The sequence below is a fragment of the Macaca nemestrina genome, chromosome 16 (genome assembly GCF_043159975.1).
Source record: "Macaca nemestrina isolate mMacNem1 chromosome 16, mMacNem.hap1, whole genome shotgun sequence".
NCBI classification, from domain to species: Eukaryota; Metazoa; Chordata; class Mammalia; order Primates; family Cercopithecidae; genus Macaca; species Macaca nemestrina.
Window position 1 is genome coordinate 1613445 of NC_092140.1, and position 13117 is coordinate 1626561.

Genomic DNA, 13117 nt, shown 5'->3' on the forward strand with positions numbered 1-13117 from the left:
TGGATTTGCTTTTTGCCATAGTTGGTTCCTGGAAATCGCATTAAAGTAGATTATCATAAAGTAGATATTTTTCCAGAAAAACAGTGACCAAGGATTTAGCATCAAATAAATGGTGTTTTCCGTATAAGTGTAATCGAATTATTAAATCATTTTGTGATTTATACAATTATCTTGAAGACACTCAAAACCAGAATGTGTGTTCTATACGTATGAATTACTAATGGGGTCTAGCATTGTGTAAAGCAAACGCAAAGCGTTTAAAAACAGAACTTGACACATTTAATCTAAAATTTAAATTCCAGCTAAAAGAATCAATTGACATTCTCATTTATACCTTAGAATTTAAATTAATTACTGTTATCCTATTAAAAATCTGTATAGAGAACTTTGAACTGAAAGTCTTTTAGAATTGTCCTCTTAAATTTAGGACTATGCCCAAAGACATAGTTTTAGTGAATGTTGTTGACTTCTTTCCTGGTGAAAATGGAGTAAAATAAGAACTGTTTTAGGTCTTTCCTGTTCTCCTTACTTCATGAGTGGATTGTGGATGAACCCCCTCAATACTGCACCAGTACTAATTCCAAGCTCTGGCACCTGGAAACTAGTGCAGCTGAGGTTCTCATTTTTGTGTTTTGCAGTCCCAGGAAGTAATATTTAGTTGCATCTGTCAAAACTGACACTATTAGAAATCAGCTATGAGGTTCTTACATTTTTCAAAAAACAACTTTGACATAGTCTCAAAATTGCTGACAAGCCATCTTGACCTTGAATATGCATTTGAATATGCTGCTTAGATTTTATACGTTTGTATATGTTAGAAGTTAATTGAAAATTACAGTGTTTCTTTTCATAGTGAGCACCCTGAAGGCTGAAGACAGGTGTGGCCAGCCGCCTGGGACAATGTCACAGTGACTCAATTCTACTCAGTACATGGGGACTGAACAAGAGTTGTTGATTTTGAAATTAAAATAAGTAGAGAATTTCAAAGTGGTTATAGGGTGGGTATATGTTTATAAAGAAAAGCCAAGTAGATTTTGATATTAATGGTAAGAAATATATATGTAAGGTAGCAGTAAGATGATTTTTCAACCACTGTGTTGGGTCTGAACGCTAGGCCAAGGGTCCCAAGGAGGCTTGGCCAAGTTCAGGGGACTTGGGACTGTCTGTTATTGATATATTCGGTTAGGATAAAGTCATGGTATCAGCTATCTGAGATTTATAAATTTACATAATTCACAATAGTAATACAAGAGAAATTTCTGGGGATACTTTTGTCTCTTCAGTGAATAGTCTGGCTATTAGAAGATAATACATGTTTCTTTTTTTAGACAGTCTCATCAAGCTCCGGGAGTAGGAGATTGCCTTCGACAGCAGTTGGGGTCACGACTCGCATGGACTTTAACTGCAAATCAGCCTTCTTCACAAGCCACTACCTCAAAAGGTGTCCCAAATGCTGTGTCTCGCAACATGACAAGGTCCAGGAGAGAAGGGGATACGGGTTGTGAGTAAAGATCTATGTTTATACAGCTTTTCTGTGAACGTTTGGAATTCGGCCTTTCCTTATTTTAAAGTATGGCCCAGGAGCCCCACCTCAAACCTTTTAGTGGTTTCTTGTTCTTATGATGAAGTCCAGAGTCCCTGGTGGTCTGCGGCACCTTGGGGAGTCTGGTTTTCCACCCCAGGCTCCCTGGACTTCTTCCTCCCAGCACAGTCTGCTTTTTGGCTGCTCGTCCATGTGGCCTCCTCCCCACACATCTCTCTTCTTTGCTATTCCTCATCGAGTTCTCCTGGTCTGTTTTCATCCTGCCATTCTCCCTGGTTTGAAAGTCTTTAAGGCTGGGTTAGGCACCGTAGTAAAAGTCATCTTCTTCCACCAAAGTGTTAAGTCCACAGAGGGGCTAAGTCTGTTTCATTTATGGGGCCAGTGCTTAGCACAGTGCCTGGCATGTCGAAGAGAGTCCCTGAGGAATTACTCGATGGTGAGATGAGTACCTCATGGAGGGTTTTAAAGCCCTGCTAGATTCCAGAAGGAAGCCTGAGTTTCTTTCTTGAGAACACTACAGTTAGCAGCGTTTGAAACATGAGTGTCCTGAAAATAGAGGATTGGGCTTCCCTGTTGACTTATAATCTGCTGATTCTGAAATGGCTCTGGGTGTTACCTGTACCTGTACTTGTGTAGAATGCGAAGGTGAGGAGCATCTGAGAGCCGGAGGACATCCTGGCAGTCTTAGTCCCCTGCAGCAGTCTCTACCATCTGCCCCACTCCCCCTGTCCCCATGTGTAGCTCCTGCGTCCGGCGTCTGTCTGTCCACGGCCCACACTCATGTTGTGTTGGACAGTTGTGTGTTCGTGGCACAGCAGGCCAGCCTCTAGACTGAGACTCACCTTGTTTCTTTCTAACTTCATACTCTCTTTTTCATCTTGAACTTATTTATTGAGTTAGTAAATTTCATCCGGGTGGCATATATCTAATCTGAAGCTAATTGTGTCACAATATCTGTTGTATCTTAAAATGTATTGTCTAGTAATTACTCTTTAAAAAATGATTTTGCAGGTACTATGGAAATTACAGAAGCAGCTCTGGTAAGGGACATTTTGTACGTCTTTCAGGGCATAGACGGCAAAAATATCAAAATGAACAACACTGAAAATTGTTACAAAGTAGAAGGAAAGGTACGGTCACATAAAATCTAATTTAAAATATTCAGAAAGAAAAAAAATGTCGTGAAGTCCAGATAGTGAGCTGTTGATTGATAAGGTGGTACTGGGATTTTGCGAATCGAGTGTGAGGTGGAATTCCACTGTGGAATCCTGGTTTCTATTTCTGTCCATTGTGCTCGTTCAGTTTTATTATGGGGACCCTTTGTGATTAATGTGTGCCTCCTTTCCTCGCATCTACTGGTGGGGCCGCCCCATAGCTGATTTCTGCATCCTGCTGTGTGATGGCTGAGGCATCCAGGGGACAGAGGTCCCTTGGCGCCTTCAGCATTGATGCAGGATTCCAGGTCAGGGGTCTTCACCCACTTTTGCTTCCTTTTTCCATAACCTGCCTTTACCATGCCCATTTCTTGTGGTGTGAGTCACACTGGGGCTTTTAGCCCTTTCACAGCGTAACTGAGATCACAGACCATCTCTGCCACACCGCAGGTCAACTGCAGGGTGGTGTGAAGGGAGCTCATGGTGCCCTTTGAGGTGCTTTCCATCACGCTGTCACTTGATGTGCTTTCCTTCCTTTTAGTGATGGGATCTTAGTTTTAACTTTTATGTCTTGAAGCCTAAGGATTATAATATTAAAAGCGTAAGTGTTTGAGAAAAATACTAGTTAAAACTCTGGTATTGACTTTTAATGTTTAACATACGATGTATTTACTTTTTAGGCAAATCTAAGTAGGTCTTTGAGAGACACAGCAGTCAGGCTCTCTGAGTTGGGATGGTTGCATAATAAAATCAGAAGATACACGGACCAGAGGAGCCTGGACCGCTCATTCGGACTCGTTGGGCAGGTGTGTTCATGGTTCCTAGGATGCTGGGATGCCGCGTACTTTGGGAAACGCTTACTCTAGTTGAAATCTTACTGAGAAATAGCTCCTCCTATGGCTCTTTCCAAGTAAAGCAACTTTGAGAGTCAATTGTCAGGGTCCACTCAAGAAAGTAGAAACCACAGTAGGTGCTGATGAGGACACTGAATGCAGCAGGTTGGCTCAGGAGCTGCTGGAGGACTGTAAACCACAGAGAAAATGGTGAGACAGAGCTGGCCATGGGGAGCTGGCATTGCCCGATTCCAAACGCTCAAGGGGGGCCCTGCCCAGCTGCTGCTGCCTCCTCCGGAAGGTGGAGGAGGGGCCCTGCTGGGATGGGGCCTGCTAACAGGGGACACTCCCAGCTGCGTGACTCCCCAGGCAGCACGGTGAGGCAGGATTTGGGAACACTGCTGAAGCTGGAGATGGGAATCCGGCTATGGCTGTCTGGACAGCCCTGGGTGGGCACTGCCGGTGGCACAGTGCATGGCTGGGAGGGAGCTGCTGCTGCTTCTCCTCCTGGTGGAGCCTGACAGGGGGCAGCCGACAGGAGCTGTGGCATCTCCACTGTCCAGCCCTTCTTCGTGGCTAAGCAGCATGTGGTCTTGTCCATAGGTTGCTTATTGGACAGTAATTACTGCCAATGAAATCTCCAAAAATTACTGACTCACAAAATAACTGTGTACTATAAGCCCAGCATAGCACAGGACTCATGGCAGTGTAGCTGGTGAGTAGGAGTGTGGCTAGGGGGTAGGAATGTGACTGGTGGGTAGGAGTGTGGTGCTGCAGTGTGGCTGGTGGGCAGGAACATGACCGGTGGATAAGAATGTGGTTGGTGAGTAGACACGTGGTGTGGCAGTGTGGCAGTGTGGCTAGTGGGTAAGAACATGGCTGTTGATTAGGCGTGTAGTGTGGAAGTGTGGCTGGTGGGGAGGAGCATGGCTGGTGGGTAAGAATGTGGCTGGTGAGTAGGAGCACGGCCAGTGGGTGGGAATGTGGCTGGCGAGTAGGAGTGTGGGTGCTGGGTAAGAATGTGTGGCTGGTGAGTAGACGAGTAGTGTGGCAGTGTGGCTGGTGAGTAGGAGCCTGGGCGGTAGGTGGGAGCCTGACTGGTGTGTAAGAATGTGGCTGGTGGGAAGGAGTGTGGCTGGTGGGAAGGAGCATGGCTGATGGGGAAGAACGTGACTGGTGGGGAGGAGCATGGCTGGTGGGGAGGAGCATGGCTGGTGGATGGGAGTGTGGCTGGTGGGGAGGAGCATGGCTGGTGGATGGGAGTGTGGCTGGTGGGGAGGAGCATGAGCATGGCTGGTGGGGAGGAGCGTGGCTGGTGGGTGGGAGTGTGGCTGGTGGGGAAGAGCATGAGCATGGCTGGTGGGGAGGAGCGTGGCTGGTGGGTGGGAGTGTGGCTGGTGGGTGGGAGTGTGGCTGGTGGGGAGAGCGTGGCTGGTGGGGAGGAGCATGGCTGGTGGGTAGGAGTGTGGCTGGTGGGGAGGAGGATGAGCATGGCTGGTGGGGAGGAGCATGGCTGGTGGGGAGGAGCATGGCTGGTGGGGAGGAGCATGAGCATGGCTGGTGGGGAAGAGTGTAGCTGGTGGGTAGGAGCATGAGCATGGCTGGTGGGGAAGAGTGTAGCTGGTGGGTGGGAGTGTGGCTGGTGGGGAGGAGCGTGGCTGGTGGGGAAGAACGTGGTGGGTGAGTAGGCCTGTGGTGTGGCAGTGTGGCTGGTGGGGAGGAGCGTGGCTGGTGGGTGGGAGTGTGGCTGGTGGGTGGGAGTGTGGCTGGTGGGGAGAGCGTGGCTGGTCGGGAGGAGCATGGCTGGTGGGTAGGAGTGTGGCTGGTGGGGAGGAGGATGAGCATGGCTGGTGGGGAGGAGCATGAGCATGGCTGGTGGGGAAGAGTGTAGCTGGTGGGTAGGAGCATGAGCATGGCTGGTGGGGAAGAGTGTAGCTGGTGGGTGGGAGTGTGGCTGGTGGGGAGAGCGTGGCTGGTCGGGAGGAGCATGGCTGGTGGGTAGGAGTGTGGCTGGTGGGGAGGAGCGTGGCTGGTGGGGAAGAACGTGGTGGGTGAGTAGGCCTGTGGTGTGGCAGTGTGGCTGGTGGGGAGGAGCGTGGCTGGCGGGGAGGAGCGTGGCTGGTGGGTGAGAACGTGGTGGGTGAGTAGGCCTGTGGTGTGGCAGTGTGGCTGGTGGGGAGGAGCGTGGCTGGTGGGGAGGAGCGTGGCTGGTGGGTGAGAACGTGGTGGGTGAGTAGACCTGTGGTGTGGCAGTGTGGCTGGTGGGGAGGAGCGTGGCTGGCGGGGAGGAGCGTGGCTGGTGGGTGAGAACGTGGTGGGTGAGTAGGCCTGTGGTGTGGCAGTGTGGCTGGTGGGGAGGAGCGTGGCTGGCGGGGAGGAGCGTGGCTGGTGGGTGAGAACGTGGTGGGTGAGTAGGCCTGTGGTGTGGCAGTGTGGCTGGTGGGGAGGAGCGTGGCTGGCGGGGAGGAGCGTGGCTGGTGGGTGAGAACGTGGTGGGTGAGTAGGCCTGTGGTGTGGCAGTGTGGCTGGTGGGGAGGAGCGTGGCTGGCGGGGAGGAGCGTGGCTGGTGGGTGAGAACGTGGTGGGTGAGTAGGCCTGTGGTGTGGCAGTGTGGCTGGTGGGGAGGAGCGTGGCTGGCGGGGAGGAGCGTGGCTGGTGGGTGAGAACGTGGTGGGTGAGTAGGCCTGTGGTGTGGCAGTGTGGCTGGTGGGGAGGAGCGTGGCTGGCGGGGAGGAGCGTGGCTGGTGGGTGAGAACGTGGTGGGTGAGTAGGCCTGTGGTGTGGCAGTGTGGCTGGTGGGGAGGAGCGTGGCTGGCGGGGAGGAGCGTGCCTAGTGGATAGGAGTGTGCTGTGGCAGCATGGCTGCTGAGTAGGAGTCACACTTTGAGCTTTGAAGCAAGGCAGCCCAGGGTTCCAGTTTGGGCTTCTCCTTTAATGGTCACGTCATCTTGCACAGGTTATCTTCTGTTGGCCACAAGTTTCGTCCTGCGTAGAGTGGAGTAGTGATTACCTCCAGATTGTGAAGATGGGGAGAGAATGCGTATAAAGATGCTGCTCCCCAGGCTCGGACTGTTTTCTATTCTGTTTCCCAGTCTAGTGAGTTGCTCGATGACCAGCCACCATTCTCCTTCATTGCAAAGGCAGAGAGAAGTGAGCTGGCTCTTTCTTGAGGCAGGTGGGACTGATGGGCCATCCCCTCAGCAGCCAGCTGTGATTTTAGAGTCCCTGTCCCCTTTCTCGAAGGGAGTGTTTGATCGTGTCTCGGTTTATATCATCATCTTATGCAAGTGTCACTGATAAGTCCTAGTTAACTTGGTAGACATGAAGCAAGACACACACACAAAATCAATACAAGATAACGAAATAAACCGTTATGTAGATACTTTATTACAGGAGGTGGATTGATCATCACTATAGTAGTATCATATTATGTGTTAGAGCAGGGGTCCCAGCTCCTGAGCTGTGGACCGGTACTGGTTCGTGGCCTGTTAGGAACTGAGCCGCACAGCAGGAGGTGAGTGGAGGGTGAGCAGGCGTGACCGCCCAAGCTCTGCCTCCTGTCAGATCAGTGACGGCGTTAGTTTCATAGGACGTGAACCCTGTTGTGAACCATGCATTCGAGGGATCTAGGTTGTGTGCTTCTTATGAGAATCTAATGTCTGTCTAATTATCTGAGGTGGGAACAGTTTTATCCCAGAACCACCCTGCCCCCCCATCCCACACTGGTCCGTGGAAAAATTGTCTTCCACAAAACCAGTCCCTGGTGCCAAAAAGGTTGGGTACTGCTGTTTATAGTACTGGACTTTAGAGCCTCTTCTTTTATCTCCTTATTGATTATCATAGCAGCCCTCTAAAATGATCAGGGCAAGCATTAATTGTCCCCATTGTGCAGATGTGAAAATTGAACCTTAGCAAGTTTAATTGATTTGACCAAGTTGCCCTGACTAGTAGATGGCAGATACGGACCAGGGTGTGATGTGTCACTTCTGTTCCAAAGCTGTCTATGTTCTATTTCCATTTCCTCCTTTTTGAAGTCATTGCTTTGTGCTATCCAGTTGCTGAAGGAGTGGTGGTTTATTTATCTTATTTGAAGTGCCAGCGTGTGCACTCAGTGGGGTGACTGTGTGCCCTAATTTATGCCTTGCATAATTTGTGTCCTGTGTCAGTATTACCAGTGCCCCCAATTAGCCTTGGAGGTGTCCTGGCTCTAGACATACCAAGTGGAGCAAAATCATATATGAATGAAGATACTGTTTTGTAAGCGTGAAACTTACATGTGCATTTAATGAACCAAGGTGAAAACAGCCTCTGCTAACCATAGGCCTTTCCGTTTGAGTGAGTGCGGCGCTGCCACACTCTGCCTGCTCTTGCACTCTTTGGTTGTAGACCTCTCAGAAGCTGACTCACATACTCCTGTGTATAAATACTTCCATTCTACACGATGGATAATGATTTGATTATTTCTGCAGGGTTTTTTTTTTTTTTTTTGTGACAGAGTCTTGCTCTGTCGCCCCGGCTGGAGTGCAGTGGCGCCATCTCTGCTCACTGCAAGCTCCGCCTCCCGGGTTCGCCCCATTCTCCTGTCTCAGCCTCCTGAGTAGGTGGGACTACAGGCGCCCGCCACTGTCAGGCTAATTTTTTGTATTTTTAGTAGAGACGGGGGGGTTTCACCATGTTAGCCAGGATGGTCTTGATCTTCTGACCTCATGATCCGCCTGCCTCGGCCTCCCAAAGTGCTGGGATTACAGGTGTGAGCCACCGCGCCTGGCGGCATATTCAGCAGGTTTTTAAAAGCTTCGATGTGTTTGTGTTTCTGCCCTCCTGCCCTGGGGGCTGGGATGGAGTTTTGGTAAAGAGTGATGCTGTGCCTGAGCAGATTCCGTGTCATTTTCTCTGTAAATATTACGGAAGAAAATTGACCTATGGTTTAATAAGCACCTTTGGGCTCACCCTGTGCCAGGCGCTTGTCCTAGGTTACTGCATTTATTCTTCCCTGTGTAGATGAACCAAGAGGTTCATACCATTGGGGGCTGACGCTGGTGGTGCCTCCAGTGGGAGCCCTGGATTTTGCCCCGTGGTCTGTCTCATTCCAGACTCTAGGACGTTTCTTCTTGCACACCTCACTTTTGACGTTGTCTTTTGTGTCTACAAAATTAGTATGTTTTATGTTCATTTTTGAACTTGAAAATGTTCACATTTGTCTTAGTCCACAAACCATAAATGCAGTAAAATACACCTATAGAAGACTGCTGATATATTTTAAAAATATACAGAAAGTTATGCAACCTACATATTTACTTAAAGAAAACAAGTTTAAAAAACATTAAAAAAAATTTTGATGGCTTTTTGCTGGGTAAAACTGAATGAGAAAGAGCACAGGTTTATCCCTTGCAGGCTGCTTCTGCTGTAGGCAGCGCTGCCCCCAGGCATCCTGGAGTTAACATCCCACAGTTCGTCCCTGAAGGCTCTTGCCACAGGACCGGATGCAGGTGTATAAGGTGCCTCTTCCAGCTTCTGATTCCGGTTGTTTTGACCTGACTCCTTTCAGCATTTAAGATTGGAGATGTGTGGAAAAGTTCTTACTACTAATAGAGGTCAGAAGAGCAAGCAGTGCAAACAGAACGAAAATTAGGGGGATTGGCACTGAGCTGCTAATTTTTAAATTTTGTTAATTAAGAGCCTGAAAGAAAATTACGTTCTAACCCTGAATATTTACAGGGGATATAATCTTCAAGGATCATTCTCTAAAGTGACTGCACTTCATGAAAACTATACCATATTTTTTTTCCATTCCTCTTCTGCAAAGTTCATGCTTTTTGTACTAAGGAACAACACTTTTTTCATGTTATTAAAATTATATTGTGGTGATTAAGATGATTAAATTATTGACAAAACCTGAATTTAAATCTTGTAGCACCCCACCTGAACTTTATCTAAAAGCATTATACCTTTCCACTTAAAATCAGTCCATGTATAATGAGTGTGTCGTGCTTTAATTATATTTCTCTTCCACACAGAGCTTTTGTGCCGCCTTGCACCAGGAACTCAGAGAATACTATCGATTGCTCTCTGTTTTACATTCTCAGGTAAATATTTTATTTTTATTTTTATTTCTTCATGATTCTAAGCATTATGAAATTGAAGCTATATAGAATGTTTTAAGTTACTTCATACATTACTTTAAAAAGACAGCAATATTTTTCATAATATTATTTGTAAGATTTGAATATCAAGTTTCAGTGTATCCCAGAGCCAGTTAATTGCTAATTTTCGGAGTTCCACCGGTTAAAGGTCACTTGTAGCTTAAAAATACTATTGTTTTTTTTAAAGGGGACTTTGGCTTCATTTTTATGAGGATAATCATTTTCTTATATTCACTTGATATAGATTAAGAAGTGTGACCTATGTAGTTATTTGTACTTAAACATTTCTATCTTTGTTGTTTTTTAGCTACAACTAGAGGATGACCAGGGTGTGAATTTGGGACTTGAGAGTAGTTTAACACTTCGGCGCCTCTTGGTTTGGACCTATGATCCCAAAATACGACTGAAGACCCTTGCGGCCCTGGTGGACCACTGCCAAGGTCCCGTGCGCGTCTCTCCTGTGCGCGTCTGGCTCTCGCTTTGTTTTAGAACTTGTTGTCCCGTGCGCGTCTCTCCTGTGCGCGTCTGGCGCTCGCTTTGTTTTAGAACTCGTTGTAGGGTGCGCCATCCAGGCTTGCTTTTGTGTCCTGACCTTTTTTATCCTTCATGTCCATGTTGATTCAATAGGAATCGACAGATATGAACCGAGAGGGAACGTAACCAGTTGCCAGTGTGGCCCAATATTATACGGTAGAAGCTCGGGCTGGCATTGAGATGGAGGTGGGAGGGAGGGAGGGTGTTTTGCGTTTAAAGATTTCTCTCTTGCGTGGTCCTCGGTTACCGTTCCTGACAGCGCGTGTCGCTCCCTTGGTTGCCTTTCCTTGCATTTTGCTTTTTGCCTTTATTCCTTCTGCGGTCGGGGACCATGTTGGTGACTCTCGGTCAGATGTTCCCATATTTGCATGTCTTGCTTTGGCCTCTCTGTCTCTAGGTTCTGTATTGCTAGTTGCTTTCTGACATTTTTTCTCATTGTTTGTACTACCATAGCCAAGAACCTCTTTGCCTTTTCCCTCATTTGTATCATTGAGATCCTAGTAGCAGTTACCTCTTAGGGTTGTTACGACGACATGAGATGGGCGAGCCGGCCATCTGCCGCACAGGAGTTCCTTTCTCACTGCCATCCTCTGCTCAGGGTGGTCCCCAGAATCTGCAGGGCCCCATTGGTCGTCTTGCTGTCTGCACACCCTCCTCTCTCACCTCTTGGCACTTCCCTCAAAAAAGAGAGAAGTGGAGAGCAGTAAATAAACACCAGTGTTTTCTCCAGTTCCCAGCGCTCCTCCGGAACTGGATTCCCCCCAAACTCCTCTGTCACTTTCCGTGTCCCGCGGGCCCCTGGGGTCCTTCACTTCCCTCACTCTGCTCAGCCTGTGCGCTTGGCCTTGGCACTGTAGGGGCTGTTATAAGAGCTGCTGTCCGATCCCCATATTCAATCTCACACCCCCACTTTGTGTACACACAGCAGAGCCATCTTCTTAAAATCAGACCCCGTCACTCCTCTCCTTAAAATCTACCAGTGGTCTAATAAAATCTTGAATTCTTAGCATAACATAAGAATTCTTCATGTGCTTCTATTTCCAGACCGGATTTTTGCCACTCCCAGTCCTTCATACTGAGTAGCTCTGGCCCAGGCCTGGGGGCCTCTTCTCTCCATGCAGAGCAGTGTTTCTCACACTGTGTGTTGTAGCCAGTTAATGGGTTATAAAATCAGTGATAGGTTGGGTCTAGCATATCATACCAAAAAACGTGCAAGTATTGATTCATAGAACTTTTGTTTTTCACATACATTTGTGCCCTCCATTGCACCGTGACGCGTGAGTCTTAGTATGCCTCAAGGAAAAAAGGCATGAAAAGTCATGTGAACTTTAGATTGTGTAGCCAGCAATTTTTTTGCTACTTTTTGTTTCTGAAAAATTCCTCAGCAGCTAAAGAGAGGAGTGACTCACAGACTTGTGTAAAGCCAGGGTTGGAGTCTGGACCTCCTGGTTTCTGAATCATGGCATGTTACTGCTGCTTCTGGGTCCAAAATGGTATTAACTGTAAGAAAACAAATGCTCTTTATCTCAGTTACTTGGGTGTCTTTGGTTAGTATGAAGTGACTGGTGTGTACTATGAGTGTAAATGTGGATTTTTTTTGTATTTTCCCCCATTTCTCCCAGGAAGGAAAGGAGGTGAGCTGGCCTCAGCTGTCCACGCCTACACAAAAACAGGAGACCCGTACATGCGGTCTCTGGTGCAGCACATCCTCAGCCTCGTGTCTCATCCTGTTTTGAGCTTCCTGTACCGCTGGATATATGATGGGGAGCTTGAGGACACTTACCACGAAGTAAGGATCGGTGTTCGGTTCTGAGACTTGGATTTAAAAAGCATGGGCATGCAGTTATGCTGTTTCATTTTTCCCCTCGTGATTACCATATTATCCTAACAGGAACGCGACTGCACTTCATTTGAATACGATATACGTTTTACACAGTGCCTTGACAGCTGGTTAGCTCACTGAACAGCATGAGTTCTTTGGTTAGTGGAGAATTGTCCAAGTTCATTCCTCAGCAAGGTGGAATCACTCGTCCAAGTTGATTAGCACGTGGATGGCAAAGCAGGACGCGGCCTCCTGAGTCTTGGGGGAATCTTCATCGCAGATTCTGCTGCTTTGCCATGATTACTTTGCAGACTCACTTTGGTGCTAACAGCTTAGTGAAACAAGTTAGTTGTATATATATCTATTGAAATATGGTCCGTTCTGTAACACAGCATGTGCTGCTTAAAAATCACTTGTGTAGTAAATCACATGATGGAAATGATAGGGCTTTTGGTGGGAGGTAGGGTGAGGGGCACCACACTCAAAAGGTTTGTCAGTAACATTAAAACAACAGAAAGACAGGAATCTAACGAAAGTTGTACAATTTAACACATTAAAGCGTTAAGAAATACATAAGCACTGCCATAAATATCACATTGGCCTTGGAAAAGCCCTGGCGTTTGCTTGTGGAAGTGGGCTGTTGGGGCTGCAGCCTGTGTGTGACGGGAAGTGGCAGAGGCCTGGCCATCTGAAACGCAGGTGTGCCTGTGTGTGGGTGCTGCTGGCTGTAGTGGCCTGTGTTCTTCTGCCGTTTCTCATGGATCAAATTGCAAATAAGCAAATGTGAAGTTCGTATTATGTTCAGTTTGTTTTCTAATTTGTTGTTTGTGCTGTTACAAGTTGTTTTTAAAGCAAGCGTTGGGGCAGAATGGAGTCTCTCTGGTGCCCTGTGTGCTTTTGAAACACATGGGCGGCATGTCACACGCGCATCTGCTTGGGCGAGCTGCTCAGCCTGTCTTGTAGTGCTTTCCTGATGGTGTATGTAGTTTTTCTTTTTTTTTTTTTGAGACGGAGTCTCGCTCTGTAGCCCAGGCTGGAGTGCAGTGGCCGGATCTCAACTCACTGCAAGCTCCGCCTCCCAGGTTCAC

The 13117-nt window shown here is 47.8% G+C and overlaps 1 protein-coding gene across 2 annotated transcripts in view; it reads left to right on the forward strand.

Moving 5' to 3' along the window:
• The window catches only part of LOC105485370 (tubulin gamma complex component 3), a 97748-nt gene that overhangs the window by 30898 nt on the left and 53733 nt on the right, over positions 1 to 13117 (forward strand). For both annotated transcript variants that reach the window (XM_071081007.1, XM_071081008.1), the window contains exons 6-11: positions 1329 to 1501; positions 2555 to 2673; positions 3378 to 3503; positions 9548 to 9616; positions 9981 to 10113; positions 11830 to 11996. In XM_071081007.1, the coding sequence (XP_070937108.1) occupies positions 1329 to 1501; positions 2555 to 2673; positions 3378 to 3503; positions 9548 to 9616; positions 9981 to 10113; positions 11830 to 11996 (787 nt within the window). The remainder of the gene's footprint in view (positions 1 to 1328; positions 1502 to 2554; positions 2674 to 3377; positions 3504 to 9547; positions 9617 to 9980; positions 10114 to 11829; positions 11997 to 13117) is intronic.